Consider the following 23,189-nt stretch of genomic DNA (forward strand, 5'->3'; position numbering starts at 1 on the left):
ATACATGTCCACAGTGTGTGTGTACATGGGCATGCATTGTTTATAAATTCACAATCCCTAAGCCCCAAATGGAAAACACTTCTAACTAGTAAGCATTCACTCTAAATGTTTTAAAATTAAGTGCTGTGTTGATAAACCATTGATCACAAGTGCCATTATTAGTGACTCTGTTTTCTTTAGCTAGGACAGAAGTTTGTTTTTTTCATCAAATATTTTAAGTACCTCCTATGAGCAAAACATTTTGCTGGGAGGGAAGCAGAGGTACAAATAGACCCTGGACTTTTGGATGTTGAAGACTTTCAGGAATTCCCCAAGTCTGAGCAATTTCATTTCCATTGAAAGTAACATAAATCTTTTCAACTTTCACTAAATGTTGAACCTTCCCAGGTTTACTTCTAGGTCCAGTTCTCTTCTCATCCTCTCCCAAGGTTTCAGTTACCATCTAAATGCTTCTTTCTAGCAAATGTGTACCTCTAGCCCACTCACCTGCTTTGAGCTCTAGATTCATGTCCACATTAAATCTCTACTTGAATATAGATGTGACCCCATATTCAGTGCATTTAACTAACCCTGGGGGTGTCATCTAAGTGAATTAACCATTTATGCAGTTCCGTTTCCTTCATTCTCCATGTCTAGTTCACCACCAACTCATGCTAATTTTATTGGTTAAATATCCCTTATCCACACACTTCTCTCCTTTTCCATAGCCACTGCTCTAGTCTTGGTCATCATGATCTCTTGCTTAGATGACTCCAGTAGACCTCTTACTGGTACCTGTTCTTCCCTTCTGGCTCCTCTCCAATACTCTTCAAAATGTGAATCTGATCAGGTCACACCCTTTGCATAAGACCATTTAACAAGTTTCCCATTGCTCGTACACAAAAAATCCAGAAACTTTAGTGTGGTCTCGCAGACCTACCTGTCTCCCCTGGTTGCATATCTTCCTGTCAAAGAGCCTAGAATAATCTTCTTCTGACTTTTTCATCTGGTTAATTTCTGGCTGCTTTTTAGACCATCCCTCAAAAGCAACTTCCACGGGAAAGTCTCCTCTAGCCCGCTAAACTGTCCATAGCACTGACCATGATGTGCAGCTGTACATTTAGTTGTATTGATTACTGATCAGTGTCTTCCCCACAGGACTAAAGGTCCACAGAGCAAGCACCATGTCTTTTTACTCTCCCTTGTGTTCCTAGCTGGAGAGCTTTGTACTGAAGGATCTCCTAAGCCAAGTTAAGCTGTTTGGAATTTATCTTAAAGGCAGTGGGAAGTCTTTGGAGGATTTTAAGCAAAGAACAGTGTGAATAGATGCTCACTTTGGAAGAATCATCTTGGATGAGGTGTAGAGAACTCCAAATAAATACTCCCAAAACAGAAATGAGGTAGAGTGACAGTAACTGCAGGTCCCTGCCATTCTTTCTGTATTCCACTTCTCCTGTCCCTCCTCTCCAAATCTAGTCCAGCAGGTTACCCACCCACTCTTGCAGACAAATGCTTGATCATATCCAGGCACTTGAACATTGATGGAGTTCTTAACTAAGTGCTTGACACTAGAAATAATAAAATGAGAAATGGCCCAGGTCCAAATGTGTATCCCTAGCCCACATCTCTCGCTCAGGTGGGAGAGACTGTTCAATGAGTAGAGCATATACTCCAGCATGGGAAGTGCTACAATGGGAGTTTGAATGAGGGTCTTGAATGCAGAAGAGGTTATAACAAAAACAACTCCCTGGTAGAGCAAGAAAATACCTCAGAGGAGGAGGCTGGGATGAACTAGGTAGGAATGCTAGATTTTGTCAGGTAGAAACAAATGGGGAGGGCATTTAAGTGGCTGGAACAGCATGTGTAAAGGCCCAGAGCTGCAGTCCCATAGCAGGTGGGAATGGCATTAGCCCTGCAGTTCCACAGCTGCAAAGAGGATGTATGGGTAGGGAGATGAGGAAGGTGGTAGGAGATGGAAAAAGACAGGTACATTGGGGCTATTTTGTAAAGGGCCTGGTGTTCTTTACTCAGGCTGTGGGCTTCCAGAAATCAGTGGGCTGCTCTTAATATCTTTGGATTAAAAAACAGTACATGAGGAAATACTTTATATTGAAGGTCTAATGGTTTATTCGGAAAGCAGTGACTGAGCCAGTGAGAGTAATGCTCTTCTGAACCCAAGAAACACAGGAATGGCTGTGGTCCTGGGGGGAGTGAATTGGAATCTGGGCCTCTAAGGAAGAGAAGGCCATGGTTCCAGCGATCCTGTCCAGGCCTGCCATTGGGAGACTGGATCCTGAGCCTGGCTGCCACGCTGGCATGCTCTGCCATGACAACAGTCTGGATTTGTGTTTTGCAGTTCACTGGAGAATGGGAGACCACCCGATCCTGCAGACTGGGCTGTGGTGGATGTCGTCAATTACTTCCGAACAGCAGGATTTGAGGAGCAAGCTAGTGCTTTTCAGGAACAGGTAACCGGGTCTAGAGAGACACATGATGAACACAATTACCTCCCTTCCCACAGAGGCAGAAGAGAGTGAGGAGGAGAGGACCAGAGAGCAGTGAGGGACCGTGAGGCGCTCTGTGTTTCCTCCATACCAAGTCTTAATCACATCAGGCCCTAAGAACCCGAGGAGGGTGGGACAGAGAAGAACAAAAGTGACAAACTAATGATCCCTTCCTGCAAGAGAAAAACCCAAGCCCGAGACACAGTCACAGCTGCAGAGAGGAGGGCTGAAGCTCATTTACATCTGCATTCTGAAAGATGAAACAGCCCTGCCTTCAACACAAACACACTAGAAAGCAGAAAAAAGAATGAAAAAGGAGGGACAAATCTAAGAGACGTGCAGCTCTAACTACTACTGGTCTTCGCAACAGCTGAGCTTAATGGCCCCTCTAACTTGCTTTCTGGGTGCTTAGCAAAGTGGAAAGAGCACAGGATTTAGTTAAATCCTGGTTCCTCTAACACTGTGTAACCTGGGCGAGTTACTGCATCTCTGAGTCTTGGTTTCACATCTGCAACGTGAAGCTATGGATGCCTCACTTGATGGGGTGGGGGGTGAGGACCCAAGGACACTGTGTGCACAGTGCCTAGGAGAGGTCCTGGCACAGTGTTGATGTCCCCAAATGTCAATTCTCTTCTCTTAGGTCCCGGGTTGGTATTGGAAAGAGGGAGGGAAAGCAGGAGCAGGGGGTCCGTCCCAGTTGTCTGGGTGATTCCTGACCCCATTTTTCAGGCCGGGTCAGATCAGTAGGGATGGTGCTCGAGGGGCTTTGACCATGGGGAAGCAAATTGGGGAAGCACATTGTGGTCCACAGCAGACCAGCTTTGTAGGGAAGCACAGAGTTTCCATCTCCCTATCCATAGGGCTGCCGTTTTCTTAGTGTTAAATCTAGTATTATAATATAATCAAGAACATTATGAACTGAACAATATGTTCAGCTGCTTCTTCCATGTCCTTTTAGCCCTTTCCTATTCTCTCAAGTTGCGTTTGGATAGTTGAACTTTTCTGATATCACGTATGCCAACCTCTAGATTTCCTTCAACCAATATTTCTTTCAAACCTGATCCCTATTTTTTTCTCGTCGTTAATTTGGAACATTTGCCAGAATAGCAACTTGAGTCACCTCACGCCCACCAGAATAACTAAAATTAGAAAGATTAATAAACCTAGATGTTGGTGAGGATGTGGAGCAACCACCCTCTTACATTGTTGGCGGGAGTGGAACATGAACAGTCATGCGTCTGCCCCATGACCCAGCAATTTCATTCCTGTTTACTGAAGGGAACCGAAAACATGTTCACAAAAGATTTGTACAAAATTGTTCTTAGTAGCTTTATTCATAATAGTCTAAAACTGGAAGCCTAGGTGTCCATTAAGAGAATAAATATGCAAACTGCAGTGTCGTCATTAATGGCATGCTACCCCGTAATGAAAAGGAAGTTGGGGTGAGTCTCAAAACATTATGGGAAGTGAGAGAAGCCTTACACAAGAGTTCATACTGCATGGTGCCTGTCTCAAACCGTTTGTGCTGCTATAACAAAAATACCATAAATGGGGTAGCTTATAAACAACAAATATTTATTTCTCACAGTTCTGGAGACTGGGAAGTCCAAGATTAAGGTGGCTGCAGATTTTGCATCTGGTGACTGCTCGCTTCCTATACAGCCATCTTTTTGCTCTGTTCTCACAGGGAGGAAGGGGTGAGAGAGAGCTCTCTTATGAAAAAGGATAGTAATCCCTTTCATGAGGACTCTGCCCTCGACCTAAACACCTCTCGAAGGCCCCAGCTATTAATATAATTACTAATACCCCTATTACCCTTTGGGGATTAGGTTTTAACATGAATTTGTGGGGTAGGGAGGGCACAAACATTCAGACCATAGCAGTTCCATTTAGATAAAGGTTGAGAACCGGAAAACGGGTCAGTGGTAGAAGAAATCAGAATAGGGGTTGCCCCTGGATAGGTGGGAGAGGAGAATGGCTGAGATAGAGCATGCGGGAGCTTTCCGGGTGGTGATACTTTCTGTGTCTTGATAAGGATTTGGGTGATAGGTATATGCATTGGTCACTGCCTATGCACAACTATATACAAATGAGTCAAATCTGTGCATTACATAACCTATAAACTTTACCTCAAAAGGAAAAAATTATAAAAAGCTAAACAATGGTATATAAACTAAAGTTTTAATTTACAACTTACTGATGTATGTAACTTAATTTGAAATGCACCAAAATATGGATAGAGGGATGAATGGATGGATAGACATGATAAAGTAGAGAAAATGTTAATTATGGAATCTAGGTGGTAAGAATATAGGTGTTCATTACATACACATGCAACTTTTCTTTATGTTGGAAAATTTTTATAATAAAATTGTGGGGAAAGTAGCTCAGGTTGGAAAGTGTAAGTCTTATCAACTGGAACGCGTTTTATTTTGGTTTGTAATGGTAGAAAGTCCATTTGTATCATCGCAGTTGAGTAACTCACCTCTAACTTTGAACAATATTGGTGAAAGTTTAATTTTAAAAAAAGGACTTGGCTAACAGTTCTTTTGGCCAGATTCCCTGCTACGAAAGCGTTCTTCGGAGTGAGCTTCTACTCAGACTGCTCTGAGGCATACGTCCAAGATTGGGGTAGGGGGTGTTCTTTGGGCTTTCTGGGTTCTGTGCAGGACCTCCGAAATGGAGCTGTTTGGCTCTGAGCTTGGCCCAGGAGCAGGCCCTTTCTCCCAGGGTTGACATCACTCTGGCACTAGATACACTTGGAGGCAAAAGGGAACTCTCCCAAAGCATTTCATTCAGAAGTTCTTCAAGCGGGGGAAGGAGCATCATCTTGCTATTGTGTTGAACCCACCAATTCAGGAGCCTGAGAAAAGAATTCCCAGGGGACTGGAGGTTTGCAAGCATGGTCCAAAAGCTGGAGTCCTTTCATTCTCAGGGAAGGGCAGCTGGGTAGGGAAACAGTCTACCTTTACTTATTCTCCAGAAGTGATCCAGATCTTCCTGCAACTGTGAATCCTCAGGTCTTTCCTCTGCTCATTAAAAGAGGATGAGAAGGGAGTTACTGGACAGGCTCAGGCTGATAAGACAAGTAGCTGCTGCAGTTTTCATGAGGACTGAGGGTTAGGATCCTCTGCCATGTTAACCTCCCTCTTCATCATCATGCTTCAGAGGCCATCAGTGTTTCATCTCCAAGGATCTTCCTGGCAATCAACCTCAAGCATTCACTCACTGGGTTCTTCCTATATGGGAAAACTGCAGGCTATACCCAGCCCAAACACATGTCCTTTCCAGCACACCTTCTAGGTCACAGCAGGCACATCCTTAAATCTCCTCAGGAAAGGCTTTGCCCTGCCTTTAGATGTAAGCAGGCAGGGTTGGAGAGCGTCCCCTAAATCACCATAGAAAAGGGCAAGTCCAGAAAGGGTAGCATGGTTGCCAATGATATGGGGAGCTTAGTTTTAAGGCTATCTCTTATGGGCTGAAGTGTGTCCCCCAAAATGTGTGTGTTGAAACCCTAACTCCCATCGTGATGGTTTTAGGAGGTGGGGCTTTTGGGAAGTAGATTTAGATGAAGTCGTGAAAGTGGAACCACTGTGATGGGATTAGTGCCTAAAAAGAAGGGGCTAGAGAGCTTGCTCTTTCTCTCTCTGCCGTGTGTGGACACAGCAAGATGGCAGCTATCTGCACACCAGGAAGAGGGTCCTCACCAAGAATCCAACCACGTTGTCACTGAACTTCCAGCCTCCAGAACTGTGGGGAATAAATGTCTGTTGTTTTAAGCCACCCAGTCTATGGTATCGTGTTATAGCAGCCTGCACCGACTGGGATACTGACACTGATGCTAGACGTGTCCCTCCTCAGAGGGGCTGACTTTCAGGAGAGTTTCCATCTTCATGGTGTGATCTTATAGTACATAACTGGATATACTATGCTGCTGTAGCAACCAGACTCATATGTGGCTCTCTAGCAGCATTCTCCTTTGGAAGATGTCAGGCCACTGAGCGACATTCTTCCAGAGGACAGGAATGGTGTCCATGTTCCTGTGGTGTGGAGAGGCAGCTGGAGTAAGCTGGTGGTCTTCGTGTAACCTCCTTCTCTGTGTAGGTAAACTGCCACGTGACAATGATCTCCATGAAGTTTCCCTCTAATACACTTATCTCCATGAAGTTTTCTTCTGACAAACCTCTTTTCAACCTTTTGTGTGAGCTACAGCTACAGACCAAAAGAACTGTCAAAAGGGAAGGCCTAGGCTCCTGCACAGCCCCATCTACGCCCCCAACAAATGACCTACTGTCAATAGTGTGTGTGTATTGGGTTGTAATACTGTTCTTGCTAGTCTTCTGTTATGATCAGTCATGTCAGTCTCCCTCAGGTTGACATGTGGTTTGTGTCATCGTGAGTTGGGCCCACTGGCCGCATTGACATTGTGCTGCAGAAGGTTCACTGGCCCATCAGAGCAGGAGGCAGTGGGAGCCTTTCCTAAAGAGGGCAGTGATTCTAGTGCCGTCACTATTGTCTCTCTTTCCACAGACATCGTGGTGTGGTGGTGATTTTCCCAAGTGTCTTCTAGCAGGCAGACCTCTTAGGCTGTGGCGAAGGGCATGAGTGAGAGTCATGACTCTAGGTTTCTTTTCTCCTGACTGACTCAGAATCACTGGATGATCCCAGAGAGTTTGCCTTTCTAGACTCATAGTTCTATCTTGAATGTGGAGTTAAGCAGGCAGAATATTGCTCAAAGTCCTGCTTTGACAATCTAGTGTTATTTTAGAACTTGCCCTCCTGAAGTATGCTTTCAATGCACAGCATAGGGCACAAAACCCCTTCAGATGTTGTATATACACAGTTGAATTTTCATGACTAGATGATAAAAAATTGGCACTTGCACATGGGAATAGGTTGGCTGGTTTTCAAGAGTCAAAGATACTTTACAAATTTTACTTTTCTAAGAGCTTTAGTTTTAAGAGAGAACCTTTTGTCTGAGTTCATTCAAAAAACATTGCCACTGTCCTCACGCAGAACATTAAGGACCAGGTTCATTTTTGCCAAACTCTGAAGGCTAAATGAGCACCATTCTTTGGTGTAAAGCCGTCTCTATTGACAATGTCTTTAGCAGCCAGTGAAGGCCTTCTGGCAGAACAGTACAACAACTTTACCACTTAAACTGCAAGTCACAAAGACAGCCTGCCCATTTGTAGCATAGTCACTTCATTTCTATCTTTATCTGTCTGACTCACATACTCATAACATATATGCTGAATACATACTCAGAAGAAGACAGAAGATAGAGATCTGCCCTTCAATCCATGTAATTTACATTTTTCAGATTCCTCAAAGTGACAAGTGAGTGACGTCAGTGATTCTATTTTTCGAACAGTTTGTATCACTGAATAATTTTTTTCTCAGAGCATCATGACAAAATAATATGCAACTCAAGGTGACAAATTAATTTTACTCTATTATCTCCTCACTTTCCCCAAACCACATGAATAAGAACAGTATTGTACTCTGGAATGCCCAACTGGTTATTTAAGTTATTAATTTGAAATGCAGAGATTGGCATTTCTTTTCAGATGACTGTTTGCTAAATTTTGATATGTTTCAGAGGCCACTGACATGATAAATATAAGTAAAATGTTTTACTGCTACAAAGTGCCAAGTAACATTAACCAACTCAAATGAAGTAGTCAAGTGGGGAGGCCTATCGGAGCAACCCTGAGCCTGGTACTAAGTCTTCAGATGGATTTCAGCTGGAGTTATTTTAGATGAATGCTTTCTAATAAGACCCAGGACAAATCCACACTTTGGGGGATCTAAAGCTTATACAATTCTAACAGATCGTCTTGGGGAAAAAATTACAAAATTATGAACACAAAATTGCTGAGGCAAAACTTAAGCTTCATTAGCTTCCTAGTAAATTCAGCTCTGAATCAGACCAGCTGAAGCCCCACAAATTGGAAATAGTAACTTTTATTACTTTATCAGCATTTCATAGCACCAAGAACTGAGAACATTCAAGGTGCTCTGACATCTGATATTTCTTAACAATCAAAGGCTTCTGAAATGCTTACAATATTTTGTAGCATAATGAGCAGGGGAAGTGGCAGCTCAGACTCTGCGATGTGTCCTTTCAGCCCATAAAAATTTAGAAAAGAGAGAGTAATGCTGACGGTAAGAAAATGGTCAAGGTAATTGAAAGTGAAACTGATAAGGAAAGAATCTTTTGAATTTTTGATTGAAATAGATTTTCATACAGCAAAAATCCCAAAAGGTGGTTTAAATTATTCATTTGAAATGAGAACAGTTGTGAGACATTATAAGACAGGTGTGTGGTGCTTCTTAGGCTTATTCACATTGTTTCCATGGTGGTTATAGTTTTTTCTAACATTCATCAAAACAAATATAAGACTGTTATAGTAAAATAATGCTCATTATTACAAGTATTCTTTTAGTTTAATAAAGCCACCTGAAACCATTATAGGTATGAGAACCATTTGAAGGAAGCACAGAGGATTTCAGGCAGAGGGGGTCAAATATCAAGGCATGGGGACTTGAAATAACGTAGTTTATCTTGAGAACTCCACATACCTTGGGGTAAGAGGAGTGGTTGAGGGAATGCCAAGGGATTGGGCTGAAAGGTAAGTAGGGGTCCAGACAACAGACAGCCTGGTTTGCCTGGCAGAAGAGGACTTTACCTGTCAGGCACTAAGAAACCACTGACGCATAGTAAGTGGGGAGTGCCATGATGCGGTACGTGTTTTTGAAAGGTCCGTCTAGTGGCAGTGTGACGAGTGTCTTGGAGGACAAGGAGAACAAAGGCGAGAAAGCTGCTATAATCGTTCCATTGGGGATGGAAAGTAAGAGATAGATTGGGAAGTCTAGGAAGACAGAATAATTTAGTGGATCATTAGCAGTGGAGGTTGAAGGTTTGTCCCATGCTGGTTCTTTGCTGTAGCCCCAGGACTGAGAGTGCTTGAGGGTGGGAGACCATGAAGACTTGGGTGACTGCCAGGTTTCCAGGTTTGGTTGATGACACTATAAGAGTAGGCTCTAAAAGGGAAGGTGAAGCTGTAGAAATAGTTGATGTATTAGAGTAGACTAACTGCTGTCACAAGTAGATGATAATGTGTATAATGACTTCATTATAGTAGAAGTTTATTTCTTGATCATATAAAAAATAGTCCAAGGTGGTCAGTGGGGGTGTCTGCTTCACAGAAATCCAAGGATCCAGGAAGGAGGCTCTGTCATCTTCATCCAGAAGCTTTCAAGATTCTCTGGGCATCGACATAGTTGGTGTAAGGATAAGAGCAAGGAGGCATTCGTGTAGGCAGTTTTATTGGCCAGACCTGAAAGAGGTGCACATCAATCCCTTCACATGGCATTGGCCAGAATGTGGTCACATGACCACACCAAGTGGCAAGGAAATCTTAGGAAGAAAGCACCTAGCAGCCCTTGCTACACTTGAGCTTTAAAGCCATTTTTTAAAACATTAGCTGTTTTAACGTTTGTCAAAACATTTGTTGTGATACTGCTACTTATTTTTGTTAAGTACAGAGAGCAATTTCAAAAAGGCTAACATTAAAAGAGCGACTGAAGAAGCCTACCTGACCATACATGGGAAGCGTTCGTTTCTAATTCTGTTCCTTAAACCTACTCTTTAAAAAAAAAAAAAATCTAGAGAAACATCTCTATAACCCAGTTACCGCATTTGATGAACTGAGTTTCATTATTTTTCTCCCATCAGAAATATTCACATGATTTTTTTTTGGTGATAGAACCCCTTTATCACCCAGTTTGTGCCAGCAGCAAATATTAAATAACACAGGGAAATACCCATTAAGTCACTGAAGGCATTAGCTGTTAGAAGTGATCCAAAATGAATTCTGTGCCTGATTTAAGTGCAAGACCCATTTTACTTCAAACTGTTACTTTAATAAATGAGGTAAGACTTCTTTTTGAGCCACACCAATATTCTCTCTCTGTTAATAAGCTGCTCAGTGTTGGATTGTTAAACTAGGTGAAATCTCCCCAGCATGTATATTATCCATCCCCAATTTTCCACCAATAGGAATGCAAGGCTAGCACAGCATCGGCTGAGAGTCATTGGCTGAGACTCATTGGCTAATAATGTTTAGTCACAATTACTCCACCCACAGTGAGCTGCAGAGGGCAGGAGGGGTGGAGGCACTGTAGAGGACACCTACACCAAAGAGGAATTTCTCCTCCAGAAGAGACTTTGTCCCAGGAATCATGTGATAGGATTCAAAGTGTCTTGGTATAGACTTGGGTAGTTTACCATCTTCCTTTTCAAAATTATATGGAAATTCTTCAGAAAATAAACTCTGTGTTTTGGTGAGGAAAGATCCTTTAAAGAAAATGGTGAATTATTACAGAGTACTAGGGGTGCCTCAAAATGCCTCCTCCTCTGATATTAAGAAGGCTTATCACCAGATAGCCCGTCAGGTCCACCCAGACAAGAACCCGGAAAACAGAAAGGCAGCTGAGGAGAAATTCAAACAAGTAGCAGAGGCCTATGCCGTTTTGTCTGATGCCGAGAAGCGCAACAACTATGACATGTCCAGAGGGAACCACATCAAAAGGGAAAAGAGAGAAGACAGCAGAGACAAAAACTATTTGAAGGAGGGACTGCGGTTGCAGAGGCCACACTGTGGCTTTCAGAATGCCTTTGAAGACGAAGACCTCCTCTCAGGAGACTTTTTTCCCACTGGCCATGTGCGCAGAGCCAGGAGATCCTGCTCTTCCTTCTTTGATGTGACCCCCATTTTGGACACAGGATTTTCCAGTTTTCTATCCCTGAGCTCCAGACCAGGTCCCCCTTCCTCTGAGGCATTTGTCCCCTTTGTAAGCAGTGGAATGGGAAACTTCAGACTGGTCACCACTTGTAGCCAGATAGTGAATGGCAAGAGAGTTGTTACAAAGAAAGTTTTAGAAAATGTGAGAGGGAAGACGGAAGTGGGAGAAGAGGGCCTATTTCATCGACTTCCTCTACTTCATTGGTAAGGAGTTGCTGCTATATTCCTTCACAGACAGACTTTCCTATGAGGCTGGTGAGTCTGATGCTTATCAAAGACAGAATTGGAATCTGGGAGTGTGTTGAACTGGAATGGACAGAGGTAAGCTTAGTCCAAACATCTCATTTTACAGAGGAAGCGAATAATGGGCAAGATCTTATATAAGGAACTAGGAAACATCAGAGTTTGGCCTTTAGGACCAAGTCTTCTGATTCTAATTGACCCTTCTTTTCCCCTGCACTGTATTTGGGATCTTCTGAGTTGGCCCTACCATCATAAACCCCATTGGCTTCTTTTCCACTCTTTTTCTTCTCTACCTTGCTGTTAGGTGCAGTTGCTTCTTCATAGATAGATAGATAGATAGATAGATAGATAGATAGATAGATAGATAGATAGATAGATAGGTAGATGATAGATAGATGATAGATAGGTAGGTGATAGATGATAGATTCACACACATATATATTATTGATTTTTAGAGAGGAAGGGAGAGGGAGAGAGAGATAGAAACATCGATGAGAGAGAAACATTGATCAGCTGCCTCCTGCATGCCCCCCACCTGGGATCGAGCCCGAAACCCAGGCATGTGCCCTGACCCGGAATCAAATCGGCATCCTCTCGGTGCATGGAGTCGATGCTCAACCACTGAACCACACCAGCCGGCAGTTGCCTCTTTCTTGATGGTCACTCTCTAGCCTTTCTCATAGTTTCTTCTCTTCCCACCTCACTTTCTTTATTTGTATACATTTCCAATGGACCATATCACAGTTAGGCTCAATTGAAAACTAGGTGTAGGTTATTAGCAGAGAGTGAAAAATAAATGAGTTAAGATTTTTCATATACTTTTTTAATAGCTAACACTTATTGAGTGCTGAGCAGATGTCACGAATTCTACTTCACATATGTTATCTTAATAATACTTCAGTAGTGAAATACAGTAGCTACTTCCCCCCATCACATAGATAAGGAAAGGAGGTTTAGAGAGATTAAGTAACTTGCCCCAGGCCCCACTTAATAAGCAAGTGTCTTGCTCTAAAACACATGCTTATCTACTGAGCTATAACATCTCTGGATCATACTCATTTATTTTTAGATCTAGGGTCTTGCCCTCGTTGGAAATTTACACCTATCATCTCTACTCCTTACTTCCCGGCATGAGTACTTGCTGGAACTTATTAAGTATGCAAACATTTTTAATATTATTGCCTAACAGGTATTTGGTTACTTTTACATAAAGATGGAAGACAGAAGCAATGTAAAAATTTTTACTGAAACTAGCAAATGATTATCCCTTAACAGAGATGTATAAACAGTATCCCAAGATGTGAATTATCTTTTTGTTTAGAGTGAAGGGGTCACACTCCAACCCCTTCATTTTTACTAAATGGGGTCCAGAGGAGTGGTTCCTTGTGGAAAGTTACTGCTGGAGTCTACATTAGAACTCCTTTATTCCAATTTCCACTCTCAGGCTCATTCTAGTACACCATGCTGACTGGCAAAATTTGGATTTCATTTGCATCACAAACTTTTATACAAGTTATGTAACAAATGAGTAGCTTTCTTAATCCAAGGAATGTTTCTGTGTTTGCGATTTTTAAGAGACAAATGTTTTATGTAATCTTTGAAGTTTTAAAATTTTAATAAAGTTTTTGAACTTGAACAGGAATATCCATCTTCTGCATCCCTCTGGCAAAAGGCAGAAGTGAGGCGGAGAGCACTCTTCCAGAAAGGAAGCAGAAGACGGATTTGGAATTGGAATATATCTCGTTTCTTTCAAAGCCCATATATTTCCACTTAGTAGTCATTGAGAACCTCCTATATTCAGGCACTGTCTAGTTACCTTACATGAATGCATCATTTTTAATCTCCAAAATCTTTCAGGAGTAAGTCCCTTACCCAGGGTCACACAATTAGTTGTGGAGACAAAGTTCACAACACTATAGTTTGCTTGACCTGAAAGCTCAAATTTCCGTTATGCTGTATTCTACTCCCATTCATCTGAGCTGCTTCAGTCATGATTTAATGGGAAAGTTTTGTTGTGTGTATGAACTCTGTTTACTTCAGAATTTTTTAAATGATTTCCAAATAGAGCTTTCTTTTATGAACTTTAGTCTGAGGTGAACTGCAGTGTCGCTACTGAACAAAAGGAAAATCAAATTGTAGTGTGAAACATGATTTTCCATTTTGTCTTCAATAAAATCCCAATTTCAGCATTTTTCACAGACATACTTGGCTTTTGACGGAAATGCTGACTTGTAGGAGGACTTTTCACCAGCAAAGATTTTTAAAAATCCACTTTCAGTTAATCAAGGGAGTTTTCTTGTTGTATAGAGATGAAAGTGGTGTCATCTCCTCCTGGTGCCTGTTTAAAATATGTAATAAGTGAAGTGGGAGCAAACACCAGGCAAGGAAAAAGGGAGAGCAGGAAGGGGTCTGTCGCTTTTTAAAGCATTCCAGGTGAGCCAGTGTAACTCTCGGTGTGCAAGCTTTGATGTAACCTGTGATTCAGATCTCTGTGACCTCACAGTGCCTTCAGAACAGCTACTGTGACTTCTAGGTGTCCCAAGCTCCTCTGCCAACTCTCATACTTGCAGATTTGACTGATGGGCCATCTTTGGGATTACTAGCTGCCGAAATAGAAGAAAAATACTTTAGGATTGGAAATTCAATTCCTATGTCCTTAATTTTCCACTCTTGCCCTGTCAACCAACTACTTTCTTATGCGCTATGGTTTTGAATAGTCTCCTACATATTAATGGGAGACATTTTGTTTTCGGTTTCCAAAACTCAAAAACACCATAGACCAGGTAGAATTAACTCCATGTCCTTTTGCTCTGGTTCGTGTTAGGTGTCTGACAAGCGAAATGAAGACCATGGTCTTGTCAAGGAATAATGACAAGTGATTGTATAACTCATAGCTCAGGGAGCATTTGCAAGGGTGGTATCTCATGGAATCCTATCAGAAGCCCCATCTCCTCCCGTTACCCACTGAGGAGAGAGAGGAGGAAGGGACTTGCCTAAGGTCACAAAGTGGGTTTTTCTTCAGCCCCCTCGCCCAGTGCTGCTTCTCCCCCTCCACAGAGACAGTCTAAGTACAGTTTCTTCCCAACCTAGCAAAGTACATGAGAGAGTTTGGAGGAATGGCCCCCTTGGCCATGGTGTAGGAGGGAGTCATAGTTTTATGTAGCTACCGTTGCACATTGTGTCCCCTCGCCTGTCCATCAGTGGGGGAGGTGAGTCCAGGTGTATGTGAGTGGAATGATGAACCGCATATGTCAAGGCTTACCAAGCGTGCACAGCTGGTCCATCTCTAGAACCCAGGTTCCCTAAGAACTAGCTCAGCTTCTCCCCACAATAAAAGGATTACAAAAATAAGGTGCAGTCAGCATTCTCAGTGCTTCCTTTCCAAAAGTTTCACAGCACTTTCAGTACTCGGGGTCCTCATATCTTTCATTCTTATTTCATCCCAAAGCTCTGTAGTTTCCAGGGTAACTGGAATGCAGGATACCTGGGTGGCTATCTGAAGGGCGTGGGGAGTGGACTTTGAGGAGAACAGGGGAGGGAATTTGTGATGGGCAGAGCCCTGGCCCTCACTGCCTTGTTTGGAATCTTGAGGATCCATTAAGAGGAATTATGGTCCATGGTCAGGCCCGCAGCATGAGAGGTTGATTTCCAGGTTGATGCAGGATGGTTCTCCGTTTAAAGGGCAGGAAAGAAGTTTAGAGTGAGTGAGTCGTTTTACCAATGTCCATTTTTGGTTGATAAGATTCCAGAAAACCTAAGTCCCCAGTGGTCCACCTAAACAGCACATATTTACTTCTAAGTGTCAAGAGAAACAGGTGGAGTTATGAAAAGAACATCAGCTTTGGTGTGGGCAGGTGAGAGTTAAAACCCTGTGCCATCCTTTCTTAACTTCCTGATCTCGATTCTTGACAGGTTAACTTCTTGCCTTGATTCATGGTTTGCCTGTAAAATTAAGATGATAATCCCTGCCTGTTCTAATTTATAGTTATTTTAGGAAGTAAGGACCCAAAATTTTGAATAAACTATAATATACTTTATACATGGAAAGTGTCGTTATTCCTTTTGGAAGCACTATCTTGGATCCTTAAGGGTACATACTCCAAGCTTGCTGTCAGTTTTTTAAGACATTTGTGATGTGCTCTTGAAAACAAGAACAGCTATGAATTGTATTTAATCCAAAAATAAAAATAAAAGCTGGAAGATAAAAATAGAAGATTCCTTTTTCCCCCATTTTGACACAAGTGAACAAGTAATGATTTTAGCTTGGAGACAATCACAATACGATTGTTTTCTTTGAACTTCCGTTTGTTTTGTTGTTCTTGAGCTTCTGGACTTACATGGCAGCTTTCCCCTCTGCTTCCATTATAGGAAATTGATGGAAAATCCCTGCTATTGATGACAAGAAATGACGTGCTGACAGGACTTCAGTTAAAATTGGGGCCTGCTCTGAAAATCTACGAGTATCATGTAAAACCTCTGCAGTCAAAGCATTTAAAGAACAACTCTTCATAGTACAGTCAGTTGGGGTCTCAGACCTCAAAAAATACATAACGAAATAATTTAGTTTCATGTGATGAAACTTTGTAAACAGAATACATACATGTGTATATGTAAAGAAATTCAACCAAATGAAACGTTATCCTATTGGATAGACTAGGCAATCCATCGGCCGCCCTGAATTCAGCTAGGAGGAGCACGAACACGTGGCAGGATGGTTTTCCTTGTGGGGTTTGTCAAAGAGAGTAAAAAGAAATCAGTGTTTGATATGAGTAGATGCCCTTCCCCAGAAAAGCTTTGAAGTCATAAAGATTTCTTTCATTCATTCATAGATGGCTTTCCCAAAATTCTTTTAAAAATTTAATGGAATGAGCATGTTTTGGTTACAGACTTGGGGAAGGGGAGAAAGAGAAAGGGATTGCTGTCTCCCTTGCATTCCTCTGCTCCTTAGAGCTTGTGTTATTGGGATGGAATTGCCGACACCCTTTTTTACAGAGGGTCCTCCACTTGACCTTATTAAGGTTTCACTGGGATATGCTGCGACGTTTGGAAGGAACGTGCATCTCGGCCCCTTCAGAAGCAGAACTGTAGCTCTGAAAAGAAAAACTCTGTTGTGTATTGGGGATATCCATCCATGGTCAGCTGGCTTTCACAGGGGGTAATGGTGTTTTCTGCATAGAATTGCTTTTAAATAGGTTGTTTCCGAAGAAAGCATTTTTTCACTTTATGGTTGTATTTATAATAATTTGTTTCTGAAGAAATTTGCAAAGAGTTCCAGATCAAAAAGCCTTGTTACTAGTACAGAGTATTTTTATATACATTCCTTCATGACGGTGTAATATTTTTTTAATTGCTCTGATACTTTGTCCGATTCCTGGTTTGAGTGCCTGTTTTTAAGAACCTGAAGAAGTGGGCTTGCTACATCTCTGTTCAAAGAGACATTTGTTCGATCTCTGTGTGTCAATGCTTTGTTGGGTTGGTGCTTTGTGGTTGCAGTAAAACATGGCTTCAGTTTATTCCAGGTGTGTGTTTGATCTTTTCTGTTGGTTGCTTCTGCAGTTGGGATTAAAGATTAAGGTTACTCCTTAAAACCAGGGTAAGTTAAACCTTTAATAAAAAACTTTAGCTGTAGGAAGCATATAGAACTATATGTGGAATTGTCCAAGTCTGCTTTGTTCCTTCTCTTATCCCAGCAACAAATTTTACGTGTCCTTTTAGCCAAATTTTTTTTTTTTGCTGTGGGCCAGTGGGCGGGGGGGTCATGATTTGGGGGGAGTTTCTGATGAAAGCCATGGAACTTCTTCCAGACCAAAGTTCATATTCCCACATACAAAACTTTGCAGAGTTGATGGACTCCCTGAACCTCCCTCTTCCTTCTCCTAGAGTTAAGAATCACTATTTTAGAGAGTATTGTAATTCAGTCCCCTGTGGAGGTAATTTCTCTAAAGAATACAATGTCTGAACATGAGTGAAAAACATAGGAAATGGTATAGTGAGTGGGATTCAAAGATACATTCCAAATTAATTGGAATTTATGGAGTATCTGAAATTTAGGTAATGCTTTGTTTTGCACTTTAGGTGGGAGAGGGAGTTACAAAAGAGACATTTTCTATCCCCAAGTTCTCATGATCTACCTGAGACAGCAAACAGAAACATATAAGAGTAAAAGGCATAATACAGGTAAGTACTGTGAGGAGAGAGACTGGTTAGAGGGGAGAACTGCACCTGCTGGAGACCTAGGTGGGGAAGAAGGGGCAGGAGCTCATGTAGGAGAGAGGTGAAATGACCTTGATTAACTTTCCTGAAGGAGTTTCCCACAAGTGAAATTGTGATGATGCTTGAACCCTCTACCTCAGAGGGATAGCCTGGGGAATATCCAGGCCCTGTGCCTCTGTGCCTCCAACTGATGCCTTCTGTATTACTTAGTCTGGAATAGGGTTTCGCTGTGAGTGATAAAAACTGCTTCCCCTGAGCTTACCCCACCTCGACAGGTAATGTGAACAAGACAGAAGCTTGCTCCTCTTCGTGTGAATGCCCAGAGAGCGAACCAGGCATTCCCTGCTCTGGGCCTCCGTGATGGAAACACAGATCCCACCTCTGTTTTTGCTCCATTATGCATGACACTCATTCCTAGAATTTCATAGGCCAAGAGGGCTGCTTCAGCTCTTGCCATCACCACTTGAGTTCCACTCATTGGGAAGATGAAAGGGGGAAAGGTATATACCTCCCTCCTTTAAGGACATTTCTAAGAATTGTTCATAATATGTCCTCCTATATCTTACTGTCCAGAATTCAGTCACATTGCCATAACTAAGCTGCAAGGGGGGCTAGAAATAATATTTTTGTTAAAGACCATGGGCCCAATTAAAATTCAAAAGTCTCATTATTCTATAGATAAAAGAGAAAGAATATTGGGGGATGACTTACTGTTGTCAGTCAGCTGGTCATTGAACACTTTGGGCAAATGACACTGAAAGTGTGTCTTTAGTTATATTTTTCTCTAGATTTGAACTTGGGCTCACACTCCTTTTTAGTCTGGATGTTTTTATCACAGTCACCTTTCACAACTATTGGAAACTTTGTTCAGTAATCCCAACCTAACTCAACTAAGCTTCGGATCTGGACTGCTCTATAAAGGCTTGTCAGGAAAAAAAAAAAAAAGGAAATTATCTTAATTGAAAAGCAAACTATTGTTCACATTCTTCTTCGTGCACACAGACCCGTGGTTTCAGCCATAAAACCACATGTCTGGGGGTGGACACGGAGACCCCAGCATCCCGCTGCCCAGGGCTGGGTTTCTGCACTAAGCATCTTATTCAACTCACTAACCGACAAGCTGGACTGTCTGCCTTGTTGTCCTTTAGTCTCTAAGCTTCTTTGGCATTTGGGGGCAACTTTGTAGTCATAGGCCTCTCTCCAAGCAAGAGTATCATCACTATCAATGTTGAAGAAAGCTTGATAAAGTACATATTTTTAGAAATTAAATGATAGAGAAAATTGTGAACCTTGATGTCAGCTAGGAAATGAGAATTCCGAGGTCAGGAGATGACAGTCTGGTATTTTACAGAGAAAAGCTGATGTGTAAGGATTGGTCCGTGTAAAAGATTGCATGAAAAATTACTCCCAGTGGGGGCCACAAAAGAATACCTTAAATTCTGTCTCAGAAATGGTAGGATGCAGAATTCTCATTCCCTAACACCAATAAATTGTGGAGAGCAATGTAGTCAGAGTGCAGGCATCAGAACAAGCTGTACGGGATGTAGGGTTTGGTACTTGGCCTCGCTGTTTATTCATCAAGTGAAACAAGTGATAGAAGTTCATTTGTCTCCATGCATTACCATCCTAGCTTTGTCTTAGTTCCTTGGCTCTCTCGTTTTCTCTTATCACCACCAGCACATTCACCATACCTACAAGAAATTAGCATTTAACCAATAAAAAAGAAAGAGAAAAAGAAGAGCGAGCAAACTGAAAAGAAGCAAATCATACCTCAGCCTCTGTTGACAGCTTTTAGGCAAAATTGGCAAATTCAAGGTAGTTGGCCTTTCCTACTCGCAGAATGAAGCCTGTGACAGAGTGCCTCAGCAATAACTGAAGCTGTTCTCCCCCACCTAACCCCAGTCCAGGGAAAAATCAGTGTAATCAAAATGGGCCATAGAGAGCAGCCAGAAGAAATTCAGCAGGTAGGCAGCCTTTGTCTCCAGACAGCAGTAAAACCATAGACGTCTGATTCCTTTTCAGATCACTGGATTTCTATTAATGTGATCTGGGTCTGCAACTGGTAGAGCAAATACACATGCCACGTGGGGAAGCACTTCCTGAGTGCGAGTGGGAATGAGCATGCCTCGGTGCCAGTAGATTTCCCTTGAGAACTGTTTGGTGTTGAACCTGATTATTTTCAACCAAAGGGGCCCATGGGATATCAAACCACAGAGGATTTTGAAAAGTAATTGCCACTCCACCTCCCCTCCCCACCCCATCCCACATCTGAACCTCTACGATTCATACTCTAGAAAGGACATTTAATGAATTGATTTAAAGGCAAGTTCTCCAACGGGTCACTCTTCAGTGGAACCTAAGCTGACGTTTTCCTCTGGCCAGTGCAGTAGGTGTATGGTTTTACAACTACATTTGCGTTCTTCTAGGTGAGGCCAAAAGCTCCAATTTATTACAATCTTTTAATTCCTTAATATTCTGCAATCAGCAAGTGCACACTTTTACATTACCTGTCTGGACCCTACAGGTGTAATGAAATTTAGACCCCTGATCTAAAGCAAAGAACCACAGAGAGCTTCCTTAGAGTAAGTTAACTCAGGAACTAGAGATTGCAAGTAGATTTCATTGAAAACAAGCTGGCATATTGCCTTGGAATGCGCAGCAGATATGAGCATCAATTTTTATATTTAGTGGACATGATGGATAGGATGAAAAAGAGACCAACTGCTGGCAGCCTTCTCATTCTGTCCTCAACAACTATCCCATGTGAGCATGGATTTTGTCCCTCTGAGCTTAGTGTACCCTGTCAGGGGCACACACTGTCCTTCCATGGCATTAGTGAAATATATCTGTGGAGGAAATTAATTTGGAAGAGTCTAATGACCCACAGTTGCCCAGCCGCTGCCATATTTGGAAGCCAAATGCAAAATGTACTTACTGGTGGTGATCCATCTGCCTCTGACTGTCATTGCAAATGGGATCTGCAGGGGTCAGGCCCGGGCACAGAGCCATTAACTATTTTCTGTAATGATTTGGGGGATGAACTTCAATGTTCAAAGAGCTGAGTGCTGTAGGACAGATATGCTGCTTAGGAGAAAACTTGTTAATTCTGCTTCTAAACCAGGAACAGAAGCCACAGGAAGGAGGGAGAGAGCCATGGCTGCACTAATGAGCAGCTTGTTAGCTTCATGCTGTAGCTCCACAGGCAGTTAAATCGTTTGGGTACCTTTCTGGCCAGCAACGGCAGTTCTATAGAGAGAAAAGGGGATTAAAATAATCACATCCAAGTTCATTTGGTGGCTGTGGCTGTCTTATATCTTTGCGAACCTCACGAAGAGGGTTGTGTCTAGCCTACTCTGGGGCAGAATAATGGAGGAGCCTGTGAGGAAAGCAAGAGAAGTCGTTGGCTACCCACAGGTAGCTATATTCATGAATGTCTGTTTACCTCGGTTAGGCAGGGTGTTCCTGTCTAGAGTTGTCTTTAGGGGGCAATCAGGAAAGCTGGGGGTGTCAGGCAGTCTCCAAATAGAAAACGCGCCCCTCTTCCGTAGAGTGAGTACTTAGGCAGAGCGACCAGCTTTATCATAGCACAGGTGAGGAGGAGGGCAGGGAGCAAAAGTGCAAGTAATACTACACGTACTTGCTAGCTGTGGGGCAGGCCATGGCCCGGGCAGCCAGATCTACAAACAACAAGATAAGGGAACCTGTGCCACAAGATAACACGTGCTAGCACCTAGGCATCACTCGGGGCATTTGAGGTCACAGAGCTTAGAGGCCTTAAGCTTCCAGAAAACTCAGGTAATGCAACCAGGGCAAGATCTGCCATAGGGTCTCCAGCTTCATCATCTGTGGGGCATATCTGTGGCAAAGCTTTCAAGTTAAATGTCTCCTTTCTGAATTAAAGGTGGCAGAATCATTCTGAAAGTTGTTTCACTCCGCTTTTCAGTGGGTTACACTCTATTTTTATATGCTGGGAAATATACAATTTGAAAATAAGGCTATAAACTCATTAGATTATGAATGTAATTTTGAGGGAGACTCAGTAAAATTCTTCAAGCAACCAGCACTTCCAGCCATTAAGAATTAGTGTTTGGGACAGGATTTTCTCTCTTGTGCCACCGGTTGGTACACTGTGGTGCAGTGGCTAGAAGCACTGGGGCTGTTTCAGATAAATCTGAACTTGAATCCAGCCCCACCCTTTACTTGACATGGGACCTTGGGTAAATCATATGGCTCCTCTTAGCCTCAGGTACCTCATCTTTCTGTAATGCAGATACAGAGGCAGAGCAAAGCAGCACTAGCCTAGCACTTCCAATACAAATGTAATGTGAGCCACATATGTAATTTTAAACTTTTTGGTAGTCACATTTTAAAAAGTAAAAAGAAATAGGAGAACGAAATAATAAATTTAACCCAATATATCCCAAATTTACCATTTCTATGTGTAATCAATATGAAAGTCATTAAAGATATATTTTACAATCTTTTTTTCACATCTTCAAAATCCACTGTGTATTTTATACTTACAGCACATCTCAATTAGGACAGAACATTGTATCAGTTAGGATTGGTTTCAATTGAAAACACGAATAACAGTAACTTAGGCAAAGACAGAATTTCTGGTTTGGTATGGCCATTCCATAATCATGGGATCCCAGGCTTCTCCTAGGGTGTTGCCCCCCCAGCTTCCTATGGGGTCCTATGGCTGCTTAAGCTTCAGTTATCACAACTGTATTCCAGCCAAGAAGTAACAGGAAAGAGGTTGCATATAGCATTTTCACATCCTTACCTGCAAGGGAGGTTGAGAACTGTGGTCTTTATTCCAGGCAGCCACGTAGCCAGCTAAGCAAGGAGATGATGATGGACACAGAGGGAAGCTGGCAATCCTTCCATAACATCAGTCTCATGGGGGTAGTGCAGGATCGAATGAGACTGCGCTGTACAGTCAGTAGTAGTATGTGAAGAGTGGATTGGAGTATGGTTTTATTACTATGACCTCACTCCATTTCAGGCCCATCCAAATCACAGGACTAATATGTCGAACCCAAACACTGCTCATTTAATGCATCCTAATATTACTAAAAGATAAAACAATTACTTTTTTAGGTTCTTGGATATTGGGGGGCTGTAGAGCTTTATTTTTATTAAGGGCACATAAAAAACAAAGAAACCCTGCATTATTTAAGCTCCACAGGAAAATGTTATGCTGAATTAAGGGAAATGTGCTAAGCAAAATGCACGTTTTTATTGGCCCCCAAAGACCTAGAGAAGTTAGTTTGAGACATTTGTGAATTCTAAGTACATCCTGTCCCTAATTAAAAATAGGACATTCAATGACACTCAAAATAGTTTTGTAAACCTAATGAAAGGGATACACCTCTGATACCTTTGGGTCAATAACAGCAAAAAAAAAAAATTGTTTTTAAATAGTTTTAAAATCTGA

The 23,189-nt window shown here is 42.2% G+C and overlaps 1 protein-coding gene and 1 pseudogene across 9 annotated transcripts in view; both read left to right on the forward strand.

The window, feature by feature from the left end:
- SAMD13 (sterile alpha motif domain containing 13) overlaps positions 1-17,049 on the forward strand; it is a 43,177-nt gene extending 26,128 nt beyond the window's left edge. For 4 of the 8 annotated variants that reach the window (XM_081146271.1, XM_081146272.1, XM_081146273.1 and 1 more), the window contains exons 3-5: positions 2,336-2,447; positions 11,528-11,614; positions 15,905-17,049. In XM_081146271.1, the coding sequence (XP_081002397.1) occupies positions 2,336-2,447; positions 11,528-11,614; positions 15,905-16,048 (343 nt within the window). In that variant the 3' untranslated portion in view covers positions 16,049-17,049. The remainder of the gene's footprint in view (positions 1-2,335; positions 2,448-11,527; positions 11,615-15,904) is intronic. The other 4 variants (XM_081146276.1, XM_081146275.1, XM_081146277.1 and 1 more) reach the window with 1 other exon arrangement.
- On the forward strand, positions 10,857-11,501 carry LOC308560374 (dnaJ homolog subfamily B member 6 pseudogene; annotated as a pseudogene). The gene has a single exon. The product of its transcript is annotated as a dnaJ homolog subfamily B member 6 pseudogene (transcript).
- Positions 17,050-23,189: the final 6,140 nt, after the last annotated feature.

Source organism: Miniopterus schreibersii (assembly GCF_964146895.1).
Source record: "Miniopterus schreibersii genome assembly, chromosome: 8".
NCBI classification, from domain to species: Eukaryota; Metazoa; Chordata; class Mammalia; order Chiroptera; family Miniopteridae; genus Miniopterus; species Miniopterus schreibersii.